We start from the raw sequence: 18,410 nt of genomic DNA, 5'->3' as shown, positions 1-18,410 counted from the left end.
CGAGGTGTATATCGGCAGACCCAGGGCGGCCTTGTGAAGGCTGTTGGGTGAAGATTCAAGTTTTGGAGCTTGTGTTCGTGCTAGCGTTAGGAACGAGGCGGTGTACAGAAGCCTGCTATACACGAGTGCCGTCACGAGCTGTGTTGCTTGTTCTTCTCTAAGTCCGTGTTTTTTGCTAATGATCCGTCGCATTAGGTGCGTGAGGTTTCGGCAATCTTTTTGATATTGTATAATGTTAGAGTTTGCATTGTTGTTGTGATTTATGATAAATCCGAGTATCCAGCACGATGTCACCATTGGTATTTGTTTGCATAATATATTGAGTTGAATCCGTGCGTTTTTTTTTTTTTTTTGGTGTTCCATTCATGAGGAGGAGTTTCGACTTTTCTTCTGAAGGTTGGAGTCCGGCTTTGCTTAAATGGTCAGCGATAGTGTTTACGCCTTCCTGGAGGGCTGTTTCGACGTCCCCTGGACATCCGGTTTCGCACCATAGGGTAATGTCGTCGGCGTAGAAAGTATGATGAAGGTTGGAGATTGTGGATCGTGGTTGGAGATCATAGCCTTGATAGTGCTGTCATGCAAGGATTAAAAAGGGTGGGAGATATAATTGATCCTAGAGGTGTTCCACGGGTAATATTGACGGGGAAGGAAAGAGACTGCGCGGCCTTGAAGTGTGCTGTCCTACCGTTGAGGAAGCTGCGTATGTAATTGTACATGTTGGCGCCGCATCCCGTTGCGTGAACAGATTTGAGGATGTGATTGTGTGTAGCGTTATCAAATGCCTTTTTATATCTATTGCGAGAAGTACTTGGGTCTGTGCCATCTTTGGCTGCGGAAGTGTGTTCTGCAGTATGAGAAATAAGCCCGGCGTGGAAATGTTCTTGCGGTACCCTATGAGCTAGTGCGGCAAATGTTTCGTGTTCTCCAGGTGTTCTTCTAGTCTGCTCAATGGAAGCCATTCCATTGTTTTTCCCGCACATGACGCAGGAACAGAAACACAACATTCGCAGTGTCGGTTATTAAACTCACATGCCAATTAGACGACTCTCGCGCCAATGCCAAGGAGCTCTTTGAAACAATTAGGGCATGTGGAACGTCGCATGGCCCGTATGGGATCTCATGCTCGCAAAAGCCAGTTCCCATGAGGCCAAGGACAAATAATCAAATGGACGAATAAAAGTTAACCTTATATTACGTCGTACTTCTGTCTGCATACGTCTCGCTTCACCATTCTTCCTTCGGCAAACATCAAACATCACCATAGTCCTCGTGGAATCACTACGTCAACGCCCCACAGTGTCTTGACTTTTGCAGCGCGAAGCAATAAAGTGCGTAAAGAAAAGAAGAATAACGAAGGGTTATCGAATAAAGGGCAGACTCGAGCGCTAGTGTTTGTCCTTCTTTCGTGTAAATCCTTCCTTCTAATTTCTTTCCGCACTTCAATGCTTCGCGATCCAAAAATCATGCCATGAACTCGGACCAACTCGTCCACATGGCTATTTTTATATAAGTCTCACAGTGTGCATTTGCTTGATCCTTTCCTTGTATTTCGCCATAGTTTGTGAACGGTGTAGTGGCTGCACAAACGTATTGCGCGAGTTTACACGATACACCAAACAATACAACGCAGACAACTATACTCATCGCGCTTAGCTTTTTAACATTTATTTAGGTGCATCACAAAAGCTTCGATTCACCTACATTCCAACGTGGGCGTTCGATCCGCATAATTTATTTCGCACTAAATTCGGCTAACTGTTGTAGGGCTGTAGTTGAGGGGAAGTTTCCCAGCAAATACTCAAAGTAAAATCACCATGGAATACTGCTTAAGCGCCGTGTCTGCTTTAGTCGAGTGGCTCTGCTGAACTAAATTCAGTGCGCCCAACTTAGCGCTGAAGCAAGTTCAAATAGAGGCCCGATTGTGATTTAGGGAGTGATGGTTAGTACTACAGCATATTAAAACGCTTCACGCAAGCATAAACCCAATGTCATAGCAGTATTCATCAGTTTTTACATGTCTGCGCTTGATTTTAGGCTAGTCCTTGTCTATACGGTCTTTTGCTCTTTATTTTTTCACTTTTATCCCATAATGTCCTGCATTTATTTTTTCTTCTGGATACACCGGCAGACGTTGCATTTGTCCGAATCTCTTGCTGTAATGGAGCCACGCCTTGTGGAAGTAAAATGTCAATGTGCACGTGTTTTATGTTAACGCGTGACTTTCGTGACACAATGAGGATGTCTTACAGCGATGATCGGAACATTTACGCTCTGCACGCATGTTCTCGATTAAGGCCAGGAGGACTTGAATCTAAGGAAGTTTCTCGATCCCAATTTTCCTAATGGCACACAAGGTACTGTAATAATGTTCAGTCTAACAGGTCTCTTCACCAGGTCAGATATATGGTGTGCCAATTTACCTTTTCTGAAAAGCTGGCCCCACCGGTTCAATAACTGCACTATTGAAACTGAAGAAAGAAAAAAAATGCAGAAAAATTGCGACACCGCATGCAGAATCAGGTTTAAGGTAGCAAAATAAATAAATAAATAAATAAATAAATAAATAAATAAATAAATAAATAAATAAATAAATAAATAAATAAATAAATGATCAAGATCAGCGGAATTTCGGTTTCGTGTTTTTATTTTTTAGTCATTCGGGAGCCATCAAACAACAATCACAACAGGAACAAAAGTATTTTCTTTTTGCGTTGGGTTCTTTCGGTCATTCCAGAAATGGGCCTCGTTGCTCTTGGGTCAGTTGGGATTTCTTCTGCATGAAAAAAGCGAGCCATGCAATGAGAAGGAGTTGTTCACAGTAATTAACAACATCGCTAGATTTGAAATGGAAAAAACGTGGGATTGTCAAGTTTTCTGTATGCAGTCATTTTACGTAGGATGAAATAAGTTTGGCTCATTTCGTAAAGCGACCCATTACGAGAAGATCCGGAAAATGTCGAAAATATTTTGTAGCAGGAAATGCTGATTAGCTCCTAACCCCCACTGCTACGGGTTAAGTTGGTAGTCCTGGGTTTGGACGCACAGAACAGTCTAAGAACAGTTAAATGGCTCCTTTGTGTGCCCGAACATTCAATTGAAAGAATGTGAGAGTGAACTAAACAATGATTGACCTAGAGCATTGAATAGAACCCGGCCTGGTATAGAACGTTAATGCAAGTAGCTGACATTTTCTACCATGATAGGCACCTTCAGTTCCTAACGATTTCACTTGTATTCTGTATTCAACAGCCTTGTTACAGTTTTTAAAGTTAGCGCTATACCAATTTACTATTATTGCCACTATGGTCACGGCACATGTACTCGGATGAATGAGGATTGAATGAAGGGTAAGTGGACCTAAGTTAGTGGTGCTTACCACTTCTTCAAGACTGGAGCGTAGCCGTAGGGACTCAGACCATAGCCGTAGCTGAGGCCGTACGGCGCGACTCCGTACACGTAGCGCAGCTTCAGCGGGTGGGCGTCGACCCTGTGGCTGTAGCTGACGCCGGTGGTGCGGTAGCCGTACGGGGTGGCGACGTTGTGGACGGTGGGAGCGACCGGCACCACGCTGTGGACACCGTGCACGGCGGCTACGGGGGCACCGTGCACCGTCGTGACAGCAGGGACGTAGGGGTATCCAGCACCCACCGGCACGCCGTACGTGGGGACGTGCACGGCGAGGGCACTGCCCAGCAGAGCGGCGAACAGGCACAACACCTGCGCGGAATGCGTTCTCAGTGCTAATTCACGGCTTTTATTACACACCTTCCCACTGTTGACGTTCTCAAATTCGGGAACATTCATATGCGAGTATGAGTACACTGACTCTTCTTACCTTTGTGCCCTCCCGCCTTTTAGCTTCCCTTTCTGTAGGCTAACCAACTGAGCGAGACTATTGTTCACCTCCCCCCCGGACTTTTCTTCTCTGTTTCGCATCACAACAATAGACCTGTGAACGGTTGCAAGCAGGGATGCGGGTACCTTTTCCGCCCTTGCTAGTGATTCTGTGAAGGTGTTCGTGCAGGCGGTGCCCACACGGCTTCTGTTGTAGATGTCTTTAGTTTGTGAATAAATCTACCCAGTTTGATTTTATCGAGATCGACAGAATACATGTAAGTTTTTTTTCTTACTATTTGATTTCGAGCTACCGAGCTAACAGCTCAGAGAACGCATACATAATGCTGCAACGTGTACAAGCGCTGGCTATCACTTCAAGTTTAATTGGGAAGAAAAAACGTATACGCAATAGGTGTTCGCAGATACATGGGCCTGCTTGAAGAGGAAGGTATGTGCTTGAATGATTAGGAACAGGATTACGCGAATGATCGCATGTTTACAGTCAGCGCTAGCGTCTGTCGTCTGTTTATATGTACACTCTTTACAATGTTTCTTATCAATAATCGAAAGAAGGAGTAAAAAAAAAGTCACCAGTGGTGCGTTACTCACAGCTTGTTTTAAAGCAAACTGTGTGCCGACAAATGGCTGTAGGGTTCAGACATATCGGGTCTAATGAGGTCCTGAAAGACAATGTGTCATTGGCCCAACCATGTGCTGGCCGCCACGAGCGCATTTTGACCAATGGACGTCTTTCAGCGGTCAACAGCCGCTGTTGGTCACTATATGGCAAAGCCGCGAAACTTGGGTACTTAGCATTGTTTACAGAGTTTCGAAATGTTTGTATGCGCCGTAAGTTCGCTAGGTAAGGGGACTCCATAAGAAAGAGATTAAGTAGTACTAGGTAAGGGGACTCCACAAGAAAGAGATTAAGTAGTACAGGAGTGGGTTCGAAAAGAGCCAGCTTTTTGTAATCGCACGAAAGCTCATCGATGTCTATCGGGCTTTTATGGCCAGTCTGCAGGTAGGAATGGTTTACTAGTTACTTGTGGTCTATAGGGTCTCTGGCCATCTCTCGCTGAGTACTTCGCCGCAATGCTCGTAGTATTAATAGATACTTGTTAGCTTCACGGGATTGCAATGTCAATGTGTTAAGCTTGGTGTCAGCCGAGATGAAATACATCGTTAACGGAGTTTCGTATGAATAGGTGGTTCTACTGCGTATATTTTTTCGAAGCAAGGGAGTAGAACAGAATGTGAATTTAACGATAACAATAAGGCGTAACGTGCAATTAGGAGACTACTCAGGATCTTAAGGTAGCTACGCTCAGTTGTCATGGTGACAGGAAATAACGTAACGACTAAGTACTTACGGCGTTCATGGTCGGTTCGTTCCTACGTTGCTGTTAAGAGCTTGAAGAAGTGATGCCTGAACTCGGATGCATGGTCCCTTTTTATACGCAGTACTCGTGACGCTGGAAAGGTACGCTTCTTCCATAATTTTTAGTTTTTTTTTCAGTCACATGATTTTGTGGAGAAGGAGAAGATGCTTATGTTCTCGCATCCTCACTGCGCTTATGTTTACTTTAAAGCACATACTCCAGGCATTCCTATTAACGAGAGTCCTCCTCGATTTCATTGGCGAATAAGAGCTTGCGAGTTTGCGTTTTTCTCAAGAGGTAAGCATGCATTGCCCTATCACTCCCTCACACACGTGCGTCGTTTTTTTGTCTGTGGACGGAAACAGGTATATTTTGAGAGGGCCTGGGTGACTATACAAGTATCTCCTCTAGAAGTATATATATATACGATACACGCGGGGTATAGAGAGAGGCAAAACTGGATACATTGGAGTTCGTGGCTCGAGAGCTTGCATCGTTCGTTCACACTTGAGGAGGACCATGTCGCGTCTCGCCTTGAACTTTCGTTCGGGGAAGGAGGCCTGCTATCTCCTCCATCGCCTGTAAAGTGGCCGCCGGATGTTTGGCCACATCTGCCTTTTTTGTCGCCGTGGCTTGCCGCGGTTGTCTGCGGTGTTGGTACACATTTAGAAAAAAACGAGCGTGATACCAACCGCCTTGATTAGAAACCTACACGGTTATTTATACTTATGCTACATTAGGCATGCACAGTCGTTGTCGAATGAGCGTGACCCTCCACGTAGGAATAGCAGATTTATCCTGGTGTGCTTCATGGTCTGCTTATCGCCATCGATCATGAACCACCGCCAGAGAGGTTCATCAGTGGTGTAAATCGCTCAGCCAACGCCCGTCTCAGCGTTCTGTCAATTTTTAAGAGGCAGCACACTAGGTTAAATGCGTTGTTCGTTCGTGCGCAGCATGTTCGAAAGTGCTTCAAACGCGGCATGCCAGAGAGTATTATGTGACGTGCTTTTTTTTGTTAATATGTGGTGGGCTCTTTTTGCGAAGCACAAGAAATGCTTAAATATAAGTAGGAAGTGTGAAACTGCTGAAAATAATGTTTTCTAGTATGCTCTAAAAGCTTCTCAGTGGAAGGCCTGCCTTAAGGTTATTCTGGCGAAGTTGATAAATAATTTTGAATTGCTATGCAAAGTATCATTACACAATACATACAGCGATATGCTCCGCACAATAGCCAACAACAGACACAGTCGGGTCCTCCTGGATTGCGTCCGTATATTTTAAACCTTGGTTAAAGGTATCTGGGACACTCTGTATACGCTTGGGTTCGAGTGCATACGGCAAGCATTGCCAAATCCTGACAGGGAGCTTACCACTGTCGTTGAAAAGAAAAGTGCACAATCATTGCATTGCACCGGTGCTAACATATCGGGCAGAAACTTGGAGGGTAACAAAGAAGCTTGAGAACAAGTTATGGACCGCACAAAGAGCGATGGAACGAAAAATATTAGGCCTAACGTTACGAGACAGGAAGAGAGTGGTGTGGATCAGAGAACAAACAGGGATAGCCGATTTTAGTTGTCATTAAGCGAAAAAAAGAATGGAGCTGGGCAAGCCACGTAATGCATAGGATGGAAAACCGGTGGACCATTAGATACAGAACGGATAACAAGAGAAGGGAAGTGCAGTGGAGGACGGCAGAAAACTAGGTGGGGTGATGAAGTTAGGAAATTTGCAGGCGCAATTTTGAATCAGCTAGCACAAGACAGGGCTAATTGGAGATCAGAGGGAGAGGCCTTCGTCCTGCAGTGGACTTAAATATAGGCTGATGATGATGATGTACAAAGAAAGTGGAGTATCGAGAAGCAGGTGGACTCAACCGTTCCATCTGATCACCTAGCTATATATATATATATATATATATATATATATATTATCCCCAGCATAAAGAAAGCGAAAAAAGCATATAAAATCTATAAAAAGTTACTGCCGATGAATTACCTGCCCAGCAAAGATGACTTAACAAATTGAAGCAATTCATTCAGTAATAAAGTAATCACCTCAATTAACTACACAAGTACAAACTACACAGCACAAGTTTTATCGAAAAATTGAAGGACCTCGTCATTAAACTTCCTAGTTCGGTGTTTGTATATCTCAAAGTGGCCATGCAGATCAAGGCAACCGTAGTCAAATTATTCGTTAAATTCAAACATGGTTATATCTTATTGGCAACGCGAAGCGTGGATCGAGGTGCGACGCCCCTTTTCCGTAGTAAGGGCGGCGTAGATTGAAGCTGCGACTGCCATATCTTGTGATCAAGCCATCCGCATCGGGCTCTAGTGCTGGTCGTCCCGTGAATGGTTCGAATGACAATTTTGGAAAACATTTTTCAGATTGGCACGGCGTGCCAAAGGCGTAAAATTCTACAGCGCCCTCCTGGCGAGTTACAGCCGCTCCCCTGCCCGGCCCGGCCATTTGATCGCGTCGGCATAGACCTATACGGGACACTTCCCTACAGTTCCTCGGGTAACCGATGGATAATTGTAGGCGTCGAACCACTTGACGCGCTACGCCGAGACTGCCGCACTTCCGGCGGCTTCTGCGCGTGACGTTGCCTTCTTCATCTTGCGGAACTTCGTTCTTCGACATGGAGCACCACGCGAACTGCTCAGCGACCGGGGGCGTGTGTTCCTGTCCGAAGTAATACAAGCCCTTCTCGCTGCATGCAGCATCGTTCACCGCAAGTCTACCGCCTACCACCCGCAAACGAACGGCTTGACAGAGAGGTTCAACCGCACACTCGGTGACATGTTGACTATGTACGTTGCCTCGGACCACAGTAACTAGGACACTGTAATGGTTACGGCTACTAATTTTTGAACAACAACAAGAACAACAACAACAGCGTGAAAGAACAAATAATGGCGGAGCTTCGGAATACCTACAGCGCAGTCGTGTAAGACATTACATAAGTTCTCCTCATAGTTATAGAGATATCGCAGTATATCAAAAATTAAATCGCAGACAGGCTGCATCACTAACTATACGCATCCGAATAGTAAGTTACAAACCCGTAACAATGCAATATTCCGGTGTTTTACGTGCCATGTCCACGATCCAATAACTAAATAATTCAGAGCCCTTCCAATACTGTGAAGGTTGAAGCCAGCGAAGCAGTGACTATGGTGGGTCGGCTATAGTGAATATTTCTATAGTGAATTTACATATTAGCAGTATTGACTATATTGAGCGTGTTCGGCATGTTCGTCAAATAGCAAGGACACCGGCGTCTTGTTTTCTGCTAGCGTGATGGCGAAGTTGTGCGTTTGCTGCGCCAACTCCGCCGCATCGTCATAGACTAGCGTATGAGCCGCAGCGTACATAGCCGCGGCACACTGCACGGCATCGTGAGGATCCTGACATCAGGATCCTGGAAGATGTTCAACGAGCCTCCCTCCCTTAGCGAGTCCAATGGGCCACTGCTGCCAACCGCGCTAGCGCGAGCTCTACGTCGCGAGACGAAGCAGCTCAGCGAATGGTGGGACGTGCCGCCGCCGAGTATAGCGACACTTGTGAAAGAGGTGCCTCATCTGCGGCGGCGAGAGGTATAACAATGAGTCATCCATCATCCGTTTTGACACCTCTGCTAAGGCACAACTGGTGGGAAACCGCCACGCACATGGAGCCAAACCATCACGCACATGGAGCCAAAAAAAAAAATGCTGATGATGATAGTTTTTCTAGACGCGGACACGAACCTGGTGAACCTAGACCTTAACAGCCTCACTGTAAAAGGCCGTAGTGCGGGACTGCGGATTCATTGTCACAACCAGGGATATTTAACATGAGCCCAATGCACGGTATACGAGTGTTTTAGCATTCAGTCTCCGTCGGAATGTGGCGGCAGTGCCCGGGACTGAACCCGCGACGTCTTGAGCAGCAGCACTGCGCTATAGCCATCGTGCTACCGCGGCGGGTGCCAAAAAGTGCACAAGCTTGCAGTGCGGTCAAATATGAACAGGGTACAGATTAAGAAATACATAGATGACGCGATAATTGTAGCATTCAATTCTAACAAGTTGTGTTTCTTGATCGCTGTCCCAAAGGAATTGTCCGGAACAGTTGTATTTATTTATTGCTTACCCGGCACGGAAAATAATTAAAAACGAATTAAAATAAAGCACGTACATTTTAATTTGGCGGTGGATGGATGGATGGATGCTAGTTCTGTTGAACGGGGAGGTGGGCTATGCCACCAAGCTCGTTGTTATATTGCCTAATGTACCACCTGGCACCCCCCCCCCCCCCCCAAGAAAAAAAAAAAACGAATAATTTTTGTCACCAAACTTTCTGAACCCCTATTCGTAACTTTGTTTTTGTACGCTGTTTGTCGTTTCCCTACTTTTTTCCACCAATCTTCCAATCGCCTCTTACAAATCTCTAATGTGGACATTTTTACTTTTCCCAGAGGAAGCCAGAGGTGCCTAAATCAACGGTTGGGTCTCTTCACATTCTAATAAAACATGCTCCATCGTTTCCCTAGCTTTATCGCTTCTAATAAAAATAAAAACGAAGCAAATGCTTCTTTTTTATTGTACCTCGCTTTATAACTAAGCGTTCTAAGGCATCCCGATCTGGCTTCGAAAAGTAAAGAGCTTCCTTTTGAGTTATCGTAATATGTTCATTTCCTGATTTCATTTTTTTCCTCTTGAGTAGTTACTCATAGAAGGTTTCTTTTACATTGTCGCCATCGATGAGAATGTCTTGGCCTCTCTGACTTTGCGCTTGACATTCTTTGTTGCCATGTTACTTGTTAAACCTGTCGCGTACTTGCTGGTAAGCTTTCTATTTTTTTACTCCACTGTGAGTCAATGTTCTTCCTGCACAAATATCTGAACACTTTCCCAGCCTATTTACTTTCCTAATATTCTTCAGTCATTGTTCATAATCAGTTTTACTCTGTGCTTCCCTCACTGCCAAACTTGTACAGTCCATATCATCCTGCACAGCTTCATTTGTATTCTTCCCGTGAGCGCTCAATGAGAGGCGTCCCACTGACCTTTGGTTGCCATGGAGTCCTGATTTTACCCCTGACTTCAAGCAAACAACCGCATTTGCAAATGTAAGTCCTGGAACCATCAGACCTTTCCACATACCTCGGAGCACTTCGTACCTATTGTATCCCCATATCACTCTGTGTTTCATTATGATCGCATTTCTCTTCCCCTTTGCTGTTATTGGCTTTTCCAGTGTTTTCATATATCTACTGCCTTCGTTTATCCATATATCTATGTATTATATTCTTTTATCCAAGGTATTTCCTGGCCATGTATTGGCACTGTCCGTTCACTGTTTTCATTGAATACCATAACATCTGTTCTTTTAATGCTAAATTTCAGACCGTGCTGTGTTAACAGAAGCGCTACGTGAGGCCCCTACTCTTGACGACATGGTCACTGGACGACGCGACACTTGCACACCAGTCATGGCATTTCTCTCAAAACCTCATAGTAAAGCATGCGGAAGGGAGCACTGCGTTTTCCAGAACAACTTTTTATTATACGTGTGCATGGACTACGCGAGCTTTAGGGGTGATACCGGCTAGCAAAGCAAGCAAAGCAAGCAAAGCAAGCAAGGGCAGACAATTAAAATTTATTGTAGTGACAAAGTCGGAACGTGCTAATGTATAGTTCACAGAAAGTTTCAATTTGCTCATAGCACGTGAAAATACAAATATTGCCCGGTCACTTGCAGTTCACATGTAATTCAAGTTAGTACAATCTACATTAAACCATAGATAAAGTTACGCTGCAAGTTCAAACAAGATCAGGAACGTTTTATGTACACTTCGCAAAAGCATTACACTGCAGCACAGGTATATTTACGCAAAACATTTTCCACCGCAGAACATCTGACATCGCTCTAGTAATTCTCTGGAAGTCTTCGCAACGTCCACTTTGTGCGCAACGCCTTTAGCTCGAAAAACATAAAAAATAACAAAAAATACGAGCAATTCTTGACATTGCCTGTTTGAGACTGGTCAAGCAATAACATTGGGCAGGCATTGTACGCACGATGCCACCAAACAGGTACGTATAGCTCGCGGTTTCTTTGAATTCTTTTGGAGTTTCGCATAAAGTTACAAGTTGCTCTTGCCATGCTTTTCGTCAAGTGTGATGCACATTAATTGTTTAATTTTCACATGCATCAAATGAATCTTCGGGCATTCAATAGTTTTTTTTAAAGAAAAATTACGAAAGGGAGCATTGGCGTGGCAATCATTCAGCCATCACGGGAATGATGGCTAGTACATGGATTTGTCTAATCTTCAGGCTTGTGGCTTCAGGCATACGTTTTATATTACTTATTACGCTTTATCTCGTTAATTTGCAAGCGTTCATGGTTTTCCAAGGACCGCTTGGCAATTAGTATTTGCACACGTGTACGTTCATAGCAAATTGTTGCATTTATAACACGGGGTGTTATTGAAAGTGGTCTATTTGCAGAGTTCCCAAGCCATTAGAAGTCACAAGGACGAAGATAGGTGAACGCATGCACTACCCATCACTCACGTGCAGGCTGAACTGCCATACTTGTGACATTCGCGTGCACAGCACAAGTTCGCTGTAGCAATTTCTTGTAGGAAACTCTGTGGAATGCACAGCAACAAATAATAGAAATACCAGCTGCGCACTCAGCCGAGGTTACCTTGAACTTTCCATGTCGACTCCTCGGCTAAGCAAGGCTATGTACTTTGGGCCGTTGTGTTGCTGCCCGACTGGTGTTAATGTTTCAACGCACGTTTCAAAACGTTTAAGCATCGCCTCCTTTTCTTCCGTCAGCAGACGGCACCGTGCGCGATGCAACAATTTCCTGGGTGGTGTGCACTTTTGGTTTTGTTTCATTACGTGTATTGCGCACAAATTCTGTTACGTTTCTAGCCGCCTAGGGTACTTTCTGTGTTTCTAATATAGGAATGCGTTTAGTGCCGTATGACTTGCGTGTAACACCTATGTATGACTTGCTGTTCCGAGCCGGTAGTAAATTTTGATGAAGGCCAGGACAGCAATGCTATAGTGCCTTTAGTATTGAGCGCATGAGAAAGAAAAAAAGACTTAAGAGCTGATATAGATACAACAGCTGTAATTACAAAATTTGCGAAAAAAAAAATGAAACGCCGTAAAGGACAGAGTCAACAACAATATATTGCAAACTGTTGTCATTGTTCCTTGCTTTACTTGTATAAGAGTCACCGTACAGAAGAGGAAAGTAGAAACTCCAGCATTTCCGCCTCCTTTCGTGCCGGTCGTTTCAGTGAGTGGTATTTAGCTTCGCAGTGGTATTGGCAGGTGCTTTTTTTCTGTAAAATAAAGAAGGCCAATAAATCACCCCACCCCAACCTAAAAAAAGAAAAAAAAAAAAAGATCGGCTAAGCCATTTGCTATTTTAGGAGAACGTCGTTGCTATACTCGTAGGAAAACTGCAACAAAAAATTCCAGGTGTCTCCTTATAGTGACTTGATATACATCAGTTCAATCTAATATGTTATATCATGGGCATTTCCAAAGGAGAGTTCTTTGTTTTTATTACAATTCGTGCTCGTTTACAGGTGGAGTACGCTTGCCGTGAACTAGAGGTGAGGAACGGAGTAAATGTTTTTTAAGAACAGCTAAACGCGTGACGCAGATCCGCCTACCGAAAAATTCACAGTCACCATAGCATACGCCAAAAAGGGTGAAGACCGAAAGCCTGCGCGCTCAAGCAACACCACCTAGGTAGTACACGGCATACATACTCCAATCCATGACATCATGCTACCTGGCCCGACTACCATATAGAATCTAACGGGGATGCTTCCACCTAAGCAACAGTGATTTTGACGTCACCGCTTTCGTCACGCCAGCCTTGACAGTAGAAATTTCGGGCCAGGTAGCATGACGTCATAGATCGGAGTGTAGGCCTTGTGCTATCTAGGTGGTGTTGGCTCTAGAGACGTTCATTAAATACTTGACATTGTCATTCGAATGCGTTGTTACTTCTTATTAGTAGTTTTTTAGAGCAAAGGTCAGGGGTTCAATTGACCTAATGAACGCTATCTTAAGTATCTGTGCCTTAATTAACCTCGCCCTAATTAACACCTAAGGTCGTCGGTTTGACTCCCACCAAATATCGTGGGTTCTAATGCCCTAATTAACTCTATATCAATTACCTGTGCCTTAATTAACGTCGCCTTAACACCACAGGTGGTAGGTTCGACTGCCGCATAAGCTCGAGGGCATGACATCCACAGAAGGTCGTGGGTTCGAGTGCCTCAATGAACTCTTAAATAACACGATGACGATGGTGACCCGCACACCATCGCAATTGTTGCAGTAACGTTTTGGTATAGGTAAGACAAGATTGGGCCGGGTCGGTGTAGGAGGTAAATTACTACACCGTGTCGTCATCATGTACGATTTCGCGTCCACGATACGGTTTTCGCTCAAGGACGTTGGAGGTCAACTGAATGATGAAACATATAAGGCTTTCGCCTTAATAATGGACCCACGAGGGGAATTTCATATTTGAGCACGTTGAGAGTAAATGTTATCATGATCTCACTTTTGACAGAATTGGCGCATGCGCGAATGTTATCGGGTTTCGTCAAAGTATGCGGGGGCTACACACAGTGAAGCACAGTTGGCGGGCGCTCGTAATACAAGAGACAGTAATAATATTGTGGAATGAGACTAATATTTTTTGTTAATGCTTGCGTGTTCTGAGTAATAGGAGTTCACCAGGGAAATAACAAACATCGTGGACAGCATTGCAAGATGGCCATTCTGTAAGAGCAAGCTCTTTGTGCTGCCAATGGGAGGCGTCTTGCTTCGCATCCCTATAGGGGCAGATATTACGCGCAGTATTCTGCCACGAGCCGCCACGCCCTTTTTTACGAACTAATGAAGAGCGCTGAAGTGGTACATTTCTCGCTTTATGACTCTCCGCTAGCAAAAAAAGAAGAAAGCAAAGAAAGAAATGAAAATAAAAAAGGCTGGCAGATCCCACCCTCTGTGGGAATCGATCTTATGCAAAGCAGTGTGCGGTGAGCCTACGAAGTTAATGAAACGACCATGAGAGCACCAAGACGTAGACGGCTCTTTCATGACCTACATGACACGCATGTCATGACATTAGTGTCATGAGTCCTCAGGAATCCCTTTAGCTACACCTTAGAGACCTTAAGGCAAAAGCCATGGGCATGCTCATGACTATGACTTCGACCATCAACCTTCACTTAGTACCACATCCGAACCCGTTCCATTGGTTTTTGAGTGTTAACCTTTTTCGCTGAGTCATTCTAATGTTTGCTGAGTCATGATCATGACTATGACTTCCTCCGCAATCCTTTATTGTTTCCTTAACTTAGTAGCCACGTCCGAACCCATTTCAGTGGGTTTTGACTTCCTCCACAATCCTTTATTGTTTCCTTAACTTAGTAGCCACGTCCGAACCCATTTCAGTGGGTTTTGAGTATTAATATTTTTTTCGCTGTCATTGTCATATTTTGGAGTCATGCTCATGACTATCACTTCCACCACCATCCTGTAGTGTTTTCGACACTTAGTACCCACGTCCTAACCAATTTCAGTTTTTTTAGTGTTAATCTTTTTTCGATTAGTCATTGTCATTTTTGCTCTGTGATCACCATGACTACATGACAGTCATTGTCATGACCTACATGACACGCATGTCATGTGATTTATGTCATTCATGACATTTATGTCATGACCTATCATTTATGTTCGGCATACACTCCTGTCATGCTATGCCAATTTTGGTACCTACCAAGTTAACGAAACGGCCCTGAGAGCATTAAGACGTAGGCGGCTGCTTCATGACCTACATGGCACGATTGTCATGCCCTCCACGTGGTGCAGGGATTTGGTAAAGAAAAATTGAATTGCTCACAGTGAAATCCGTCAGAAAAACGATAAAGTACGACTTTACCACAACCTACAGAAATTGTAATTTCAATATACGAGAAAACATATTTCTGTAACGAGGAAACTCAATCAGAAACCCCTTTTCCAGCAATTCTACCATACCAACACGGCGCGTTCGGGTACTTGCGAAAATGGTATCCAGATAGCGCTCGCATCCTCGGCAGGTCAAATTAGGACTTCGCCTGCCTAAAGCGTTTTGGACACGCGCGCCGTCGGGGCAATAGCAAACAATTATTAAAATAATTAAAAAAGGGAGCTAGGGCCTTCACATTTTAATACAAGAGGACTTATATTGCCCCTGGGAAAACGTCGTCCCAGGAATGCATTTCTGTTGAAAAGTGAAGCCAACTTTAAGGGGATCGGTGTAACCTTGGTCTTTGGAAGCTGGCTTTCCCACGTTCTGTGTTGCAGTGAAGCCCACTAAAATAAAAATGTGATGCGAACGGGGCCCGATAACGTTATTGCGTTCCGCTCTTAATAAGCGTCCTCTATTTATTTTTTAACAACGGTCGTGCGTACGCCAATTTTCGGTGCTTCCGTAGCCTTACGAGGTGTGACCTCCAGAATGGTATCTATATTCAGTGTCCAACAGGCTTCGTACTAAGCACAGCTCTTTCGTATATTCGAGGGGCTATTGTAATCAAAAACACACTTTTTCCTTTAACGCTACAGGTTGTAGTCAGTCACTTCTTCAATGCACTCTGTACGCCTCATTCGGAGCCGCCGTAGTTGATTCCGTTGCACCAAGCTTGCTTTCAATTGATGAAGAGTCGTTACACTGGTTACCACTTTTTCAGGACTGGGACGTATCCAAAGTCATCCAAGCCGTAGCCGTAGTTGAGACCGTACGGACATAGACCATGCACGTAGCGGACTCGCACCGGGTGCGCGTCGACTCTGTTGCTGTAGCTTAAACCCAATGTGCGGTATCCGTACAGGGTAGCTATCTAGGGTAGCCGCATTCTGGAGTGTGGGCGCCTAGGGCACTGCGCGATAGACGGGGAGCACTGCGGTTACCGGACCGGCGGGAACAGTGCGAAAAGACGACACGGCGCCCGTGTAACTGGAAAGTGCAACGCCGTAGGTAGGGACAGACACGGTCAGGGTGTTGCTCATCAGTGCGGCAGATGGGAAGAGGACCTACAACTATAAAGAAGATAGTAAATAAAGCCTCTAGTTTCGAGTCACAGAAAATATATGTAAGTGAAATTAGCAAGGTACACTCCATGTCCGCACTACACATGTTGGTGAACGAGGTATATTCCTTATTTTGTCTCGCATGAATTGTAAAAAAGGCATTGATGACGTGATCACCAAACATCATTGGCTTCCCGGAGTTTCTGCTGCTACATTTTAGTTTACTGCAGATACAGCTTGCAAATGCTGCCAGGGCAGATCTTCCTGTGTTTGCAGGTGCAATATTAACACTTTTTTGTATTCAGCCAATAGTTCGCAAAACAGGAACCTCTCCTAAAGTTTAGGTGGCGTCGATGCTCATTCTCCTACAACATGTCGTGCTAAAGAAATCTAATTAGAGCTTTTTACGTAGAACGGGCCAATACTTTGTAAATATTTAAATCGTTTTCTGCCGTGAGAAATTTCTGCCGTGAGAACACACTTGCTGACTCAAAAATGTAATCTTCGAACACAGCGTGTCTTCACACTGTCTATCTCTGTCCTTTGGAGATGAGTTGGCCAGGAATCGAATTAGCAGGCTTAATATAGTCAAGAAGTTGGCGAATGCAATAAGGCCAGTGCACTGGTGAAGGAATAAATAGCATCGGGCACGCCGTAATGGGCGACTCCGGATTATTTCTGACTACCAATGATTTATTCGAACTTTAAGAAGAAAGAGAGTGAGAGAGGTAGAGGGACCGTTTTATGGAAGCGGGACATGCATGCCCTGTTGCATGGAGGTCTTGCTACTTCAGACGGGGGAACCAAATTGGCATGAACAGGGCACAATGAGTAATTAACGAGCGTAAAATAACAAAAATGAAAAAATGTCACAGTTTCGCCCTAAGGGCGAAGCAATGAATGCGATAGCAACACAGCAATGTCATACGAAGTAAGGTGAGCGGCTTTGGTAGCAATATGAATTGTAGTAAACATGAGCTGATTAAGTAAGCAGGTGTGCTGCGGCGTAAGTAGACCGACATGAAGAGAGACTCGATGACCACGAGAAGGCGCGTGTGAAACGTTGGTGTTGATGAGAAGCGCTTCCCGTGGGCAGCGCGCGTGCGAAGGGACACACCTGTAGCGCTGCACTGCCGATCCGGGCAGCATTACATGTGTAGCGTGCGTTGGAAAATGTGACCCGACTATTACTAACTGAATGAACAAGCGTGGTGTGAGCGCGCACAAACAAACATGAAGAGATCACACTGAATGACTGCAGACAACGACTGTCAAAACGCTGGCAGCAAGCATACGCCGCTGCGGGCGAAGGTACGTGCGGTCTATCGCTTCAACAGAAACGGAGCCGCGAATGCACGGAAAAAGAAGTCATGCACAGACGGGAAACCCTCAACAATTGTCATGAAGTCAAGAGTGATGTACGTACAAAACCAGCGCCATGGTACTGTGTGCCCTTTTCTATTCCATTGCCCTAGAAAGTAACGAAATTTCAATCTGTCAGCGATATTGAAATGATGTCTTTGCCGCTAAGCGTGAGGTGGTTTAGCGCTGCTGATGACACAACACATGCTCAATGTGCTCAGGTAATTTGCATCAGGTAGCTTTGAAACAAACGCTGCACATACACGAGGGACGCGCGGAGGGCAGAAGGCAATGGTGCAGCTTTTGTGGGGACACCGGTGTATTACAGAAAACAAATTTGGTAAAATGATCACGTAAGACGTGCTACAAAAATAAAAGACTTCGATGCAGTGGCTTTAGGGAATTAACCAGCTTTCAGTGGTGTATCCAGAAGTGCAAAAGCAGGTCTGCTCATGGTAGTCATGGCTGACTTGATTTTTCACAGCTTGCAAGTGCTTGAGATGATGGCCTGCTGATTATACTGACTCACTTTTACACTTGCCTCAAAACCAATGCGTACGTGCCATCAGCTTTATTTTTATCACTTCAAACAAGGTGTGGTGAATGCACATGTAAAAAATTATTCAGACCGAATTCTCGTGTTTCGCATGAATGGGCTAGCGTCACGTAAACGCGACTTGTTGTTATTTCCAAAGCAGTTGTTGCGGTT

General features: G+C 44.7%; 2 protein-coding genes across 2 annotated transcripts in view; both read right to left on the bottom strand.

Moving 5' to 3' along the window:
* LOC125944545 (uncharacterized) overlaps window positions 1–18,410 on the bottom strand; it is a 41,010-nt gene that overhangs the window by 14,062 nt on the left and 8,538 nt on the right. The gene's annotated exons all lie outside the window — the stretch shown is intronic.
* The window catches only part of LOC125944544 (uncharacterized), a 32,793-nt gene continuing 17,041 nt past the window's right edge, over window positions 2,659–18,410 (bottom strand). Inside the window, exons 2-3 of the mRNA XM_049665041.1 lie at window positions 3,377–3,717; window positions 2,659–2,773 (exon numbers count right to left, since the gene is read on the bottom strand). Of these exons, the coding sequence (XP_049520998.1) occupies window position 2,773; window positions 3,377–3,717 (342 nt within the window). The 3' untranslated portion in view covers window positions 2,659–2,772. The remainder of the gene's footprint in view (window positions 2,774–3,376; window positions 3,718–18,410) is intronic.

The sequence above is a fragment of the Dermacentor silvarum genome, chromosome 3, assembly GCF_013339745.2.
Source record: "Dermacentor silvarum isolate Dsil-2018 chromosome 3, BIME_Dsil_1.4, whole genome shotgun sequence".
NCBI classification, from domain to species: Eukaryota; Metazoa; Arthropoda; class Arachnida; order Ixodida; family Ixodidae; genus Dermacentor; species Dermacentor silvarum.
Note: the sequence above shows the minus strand (reverse complement) of the source record. Positions and strands in the feature narration are given on the sequence as shown.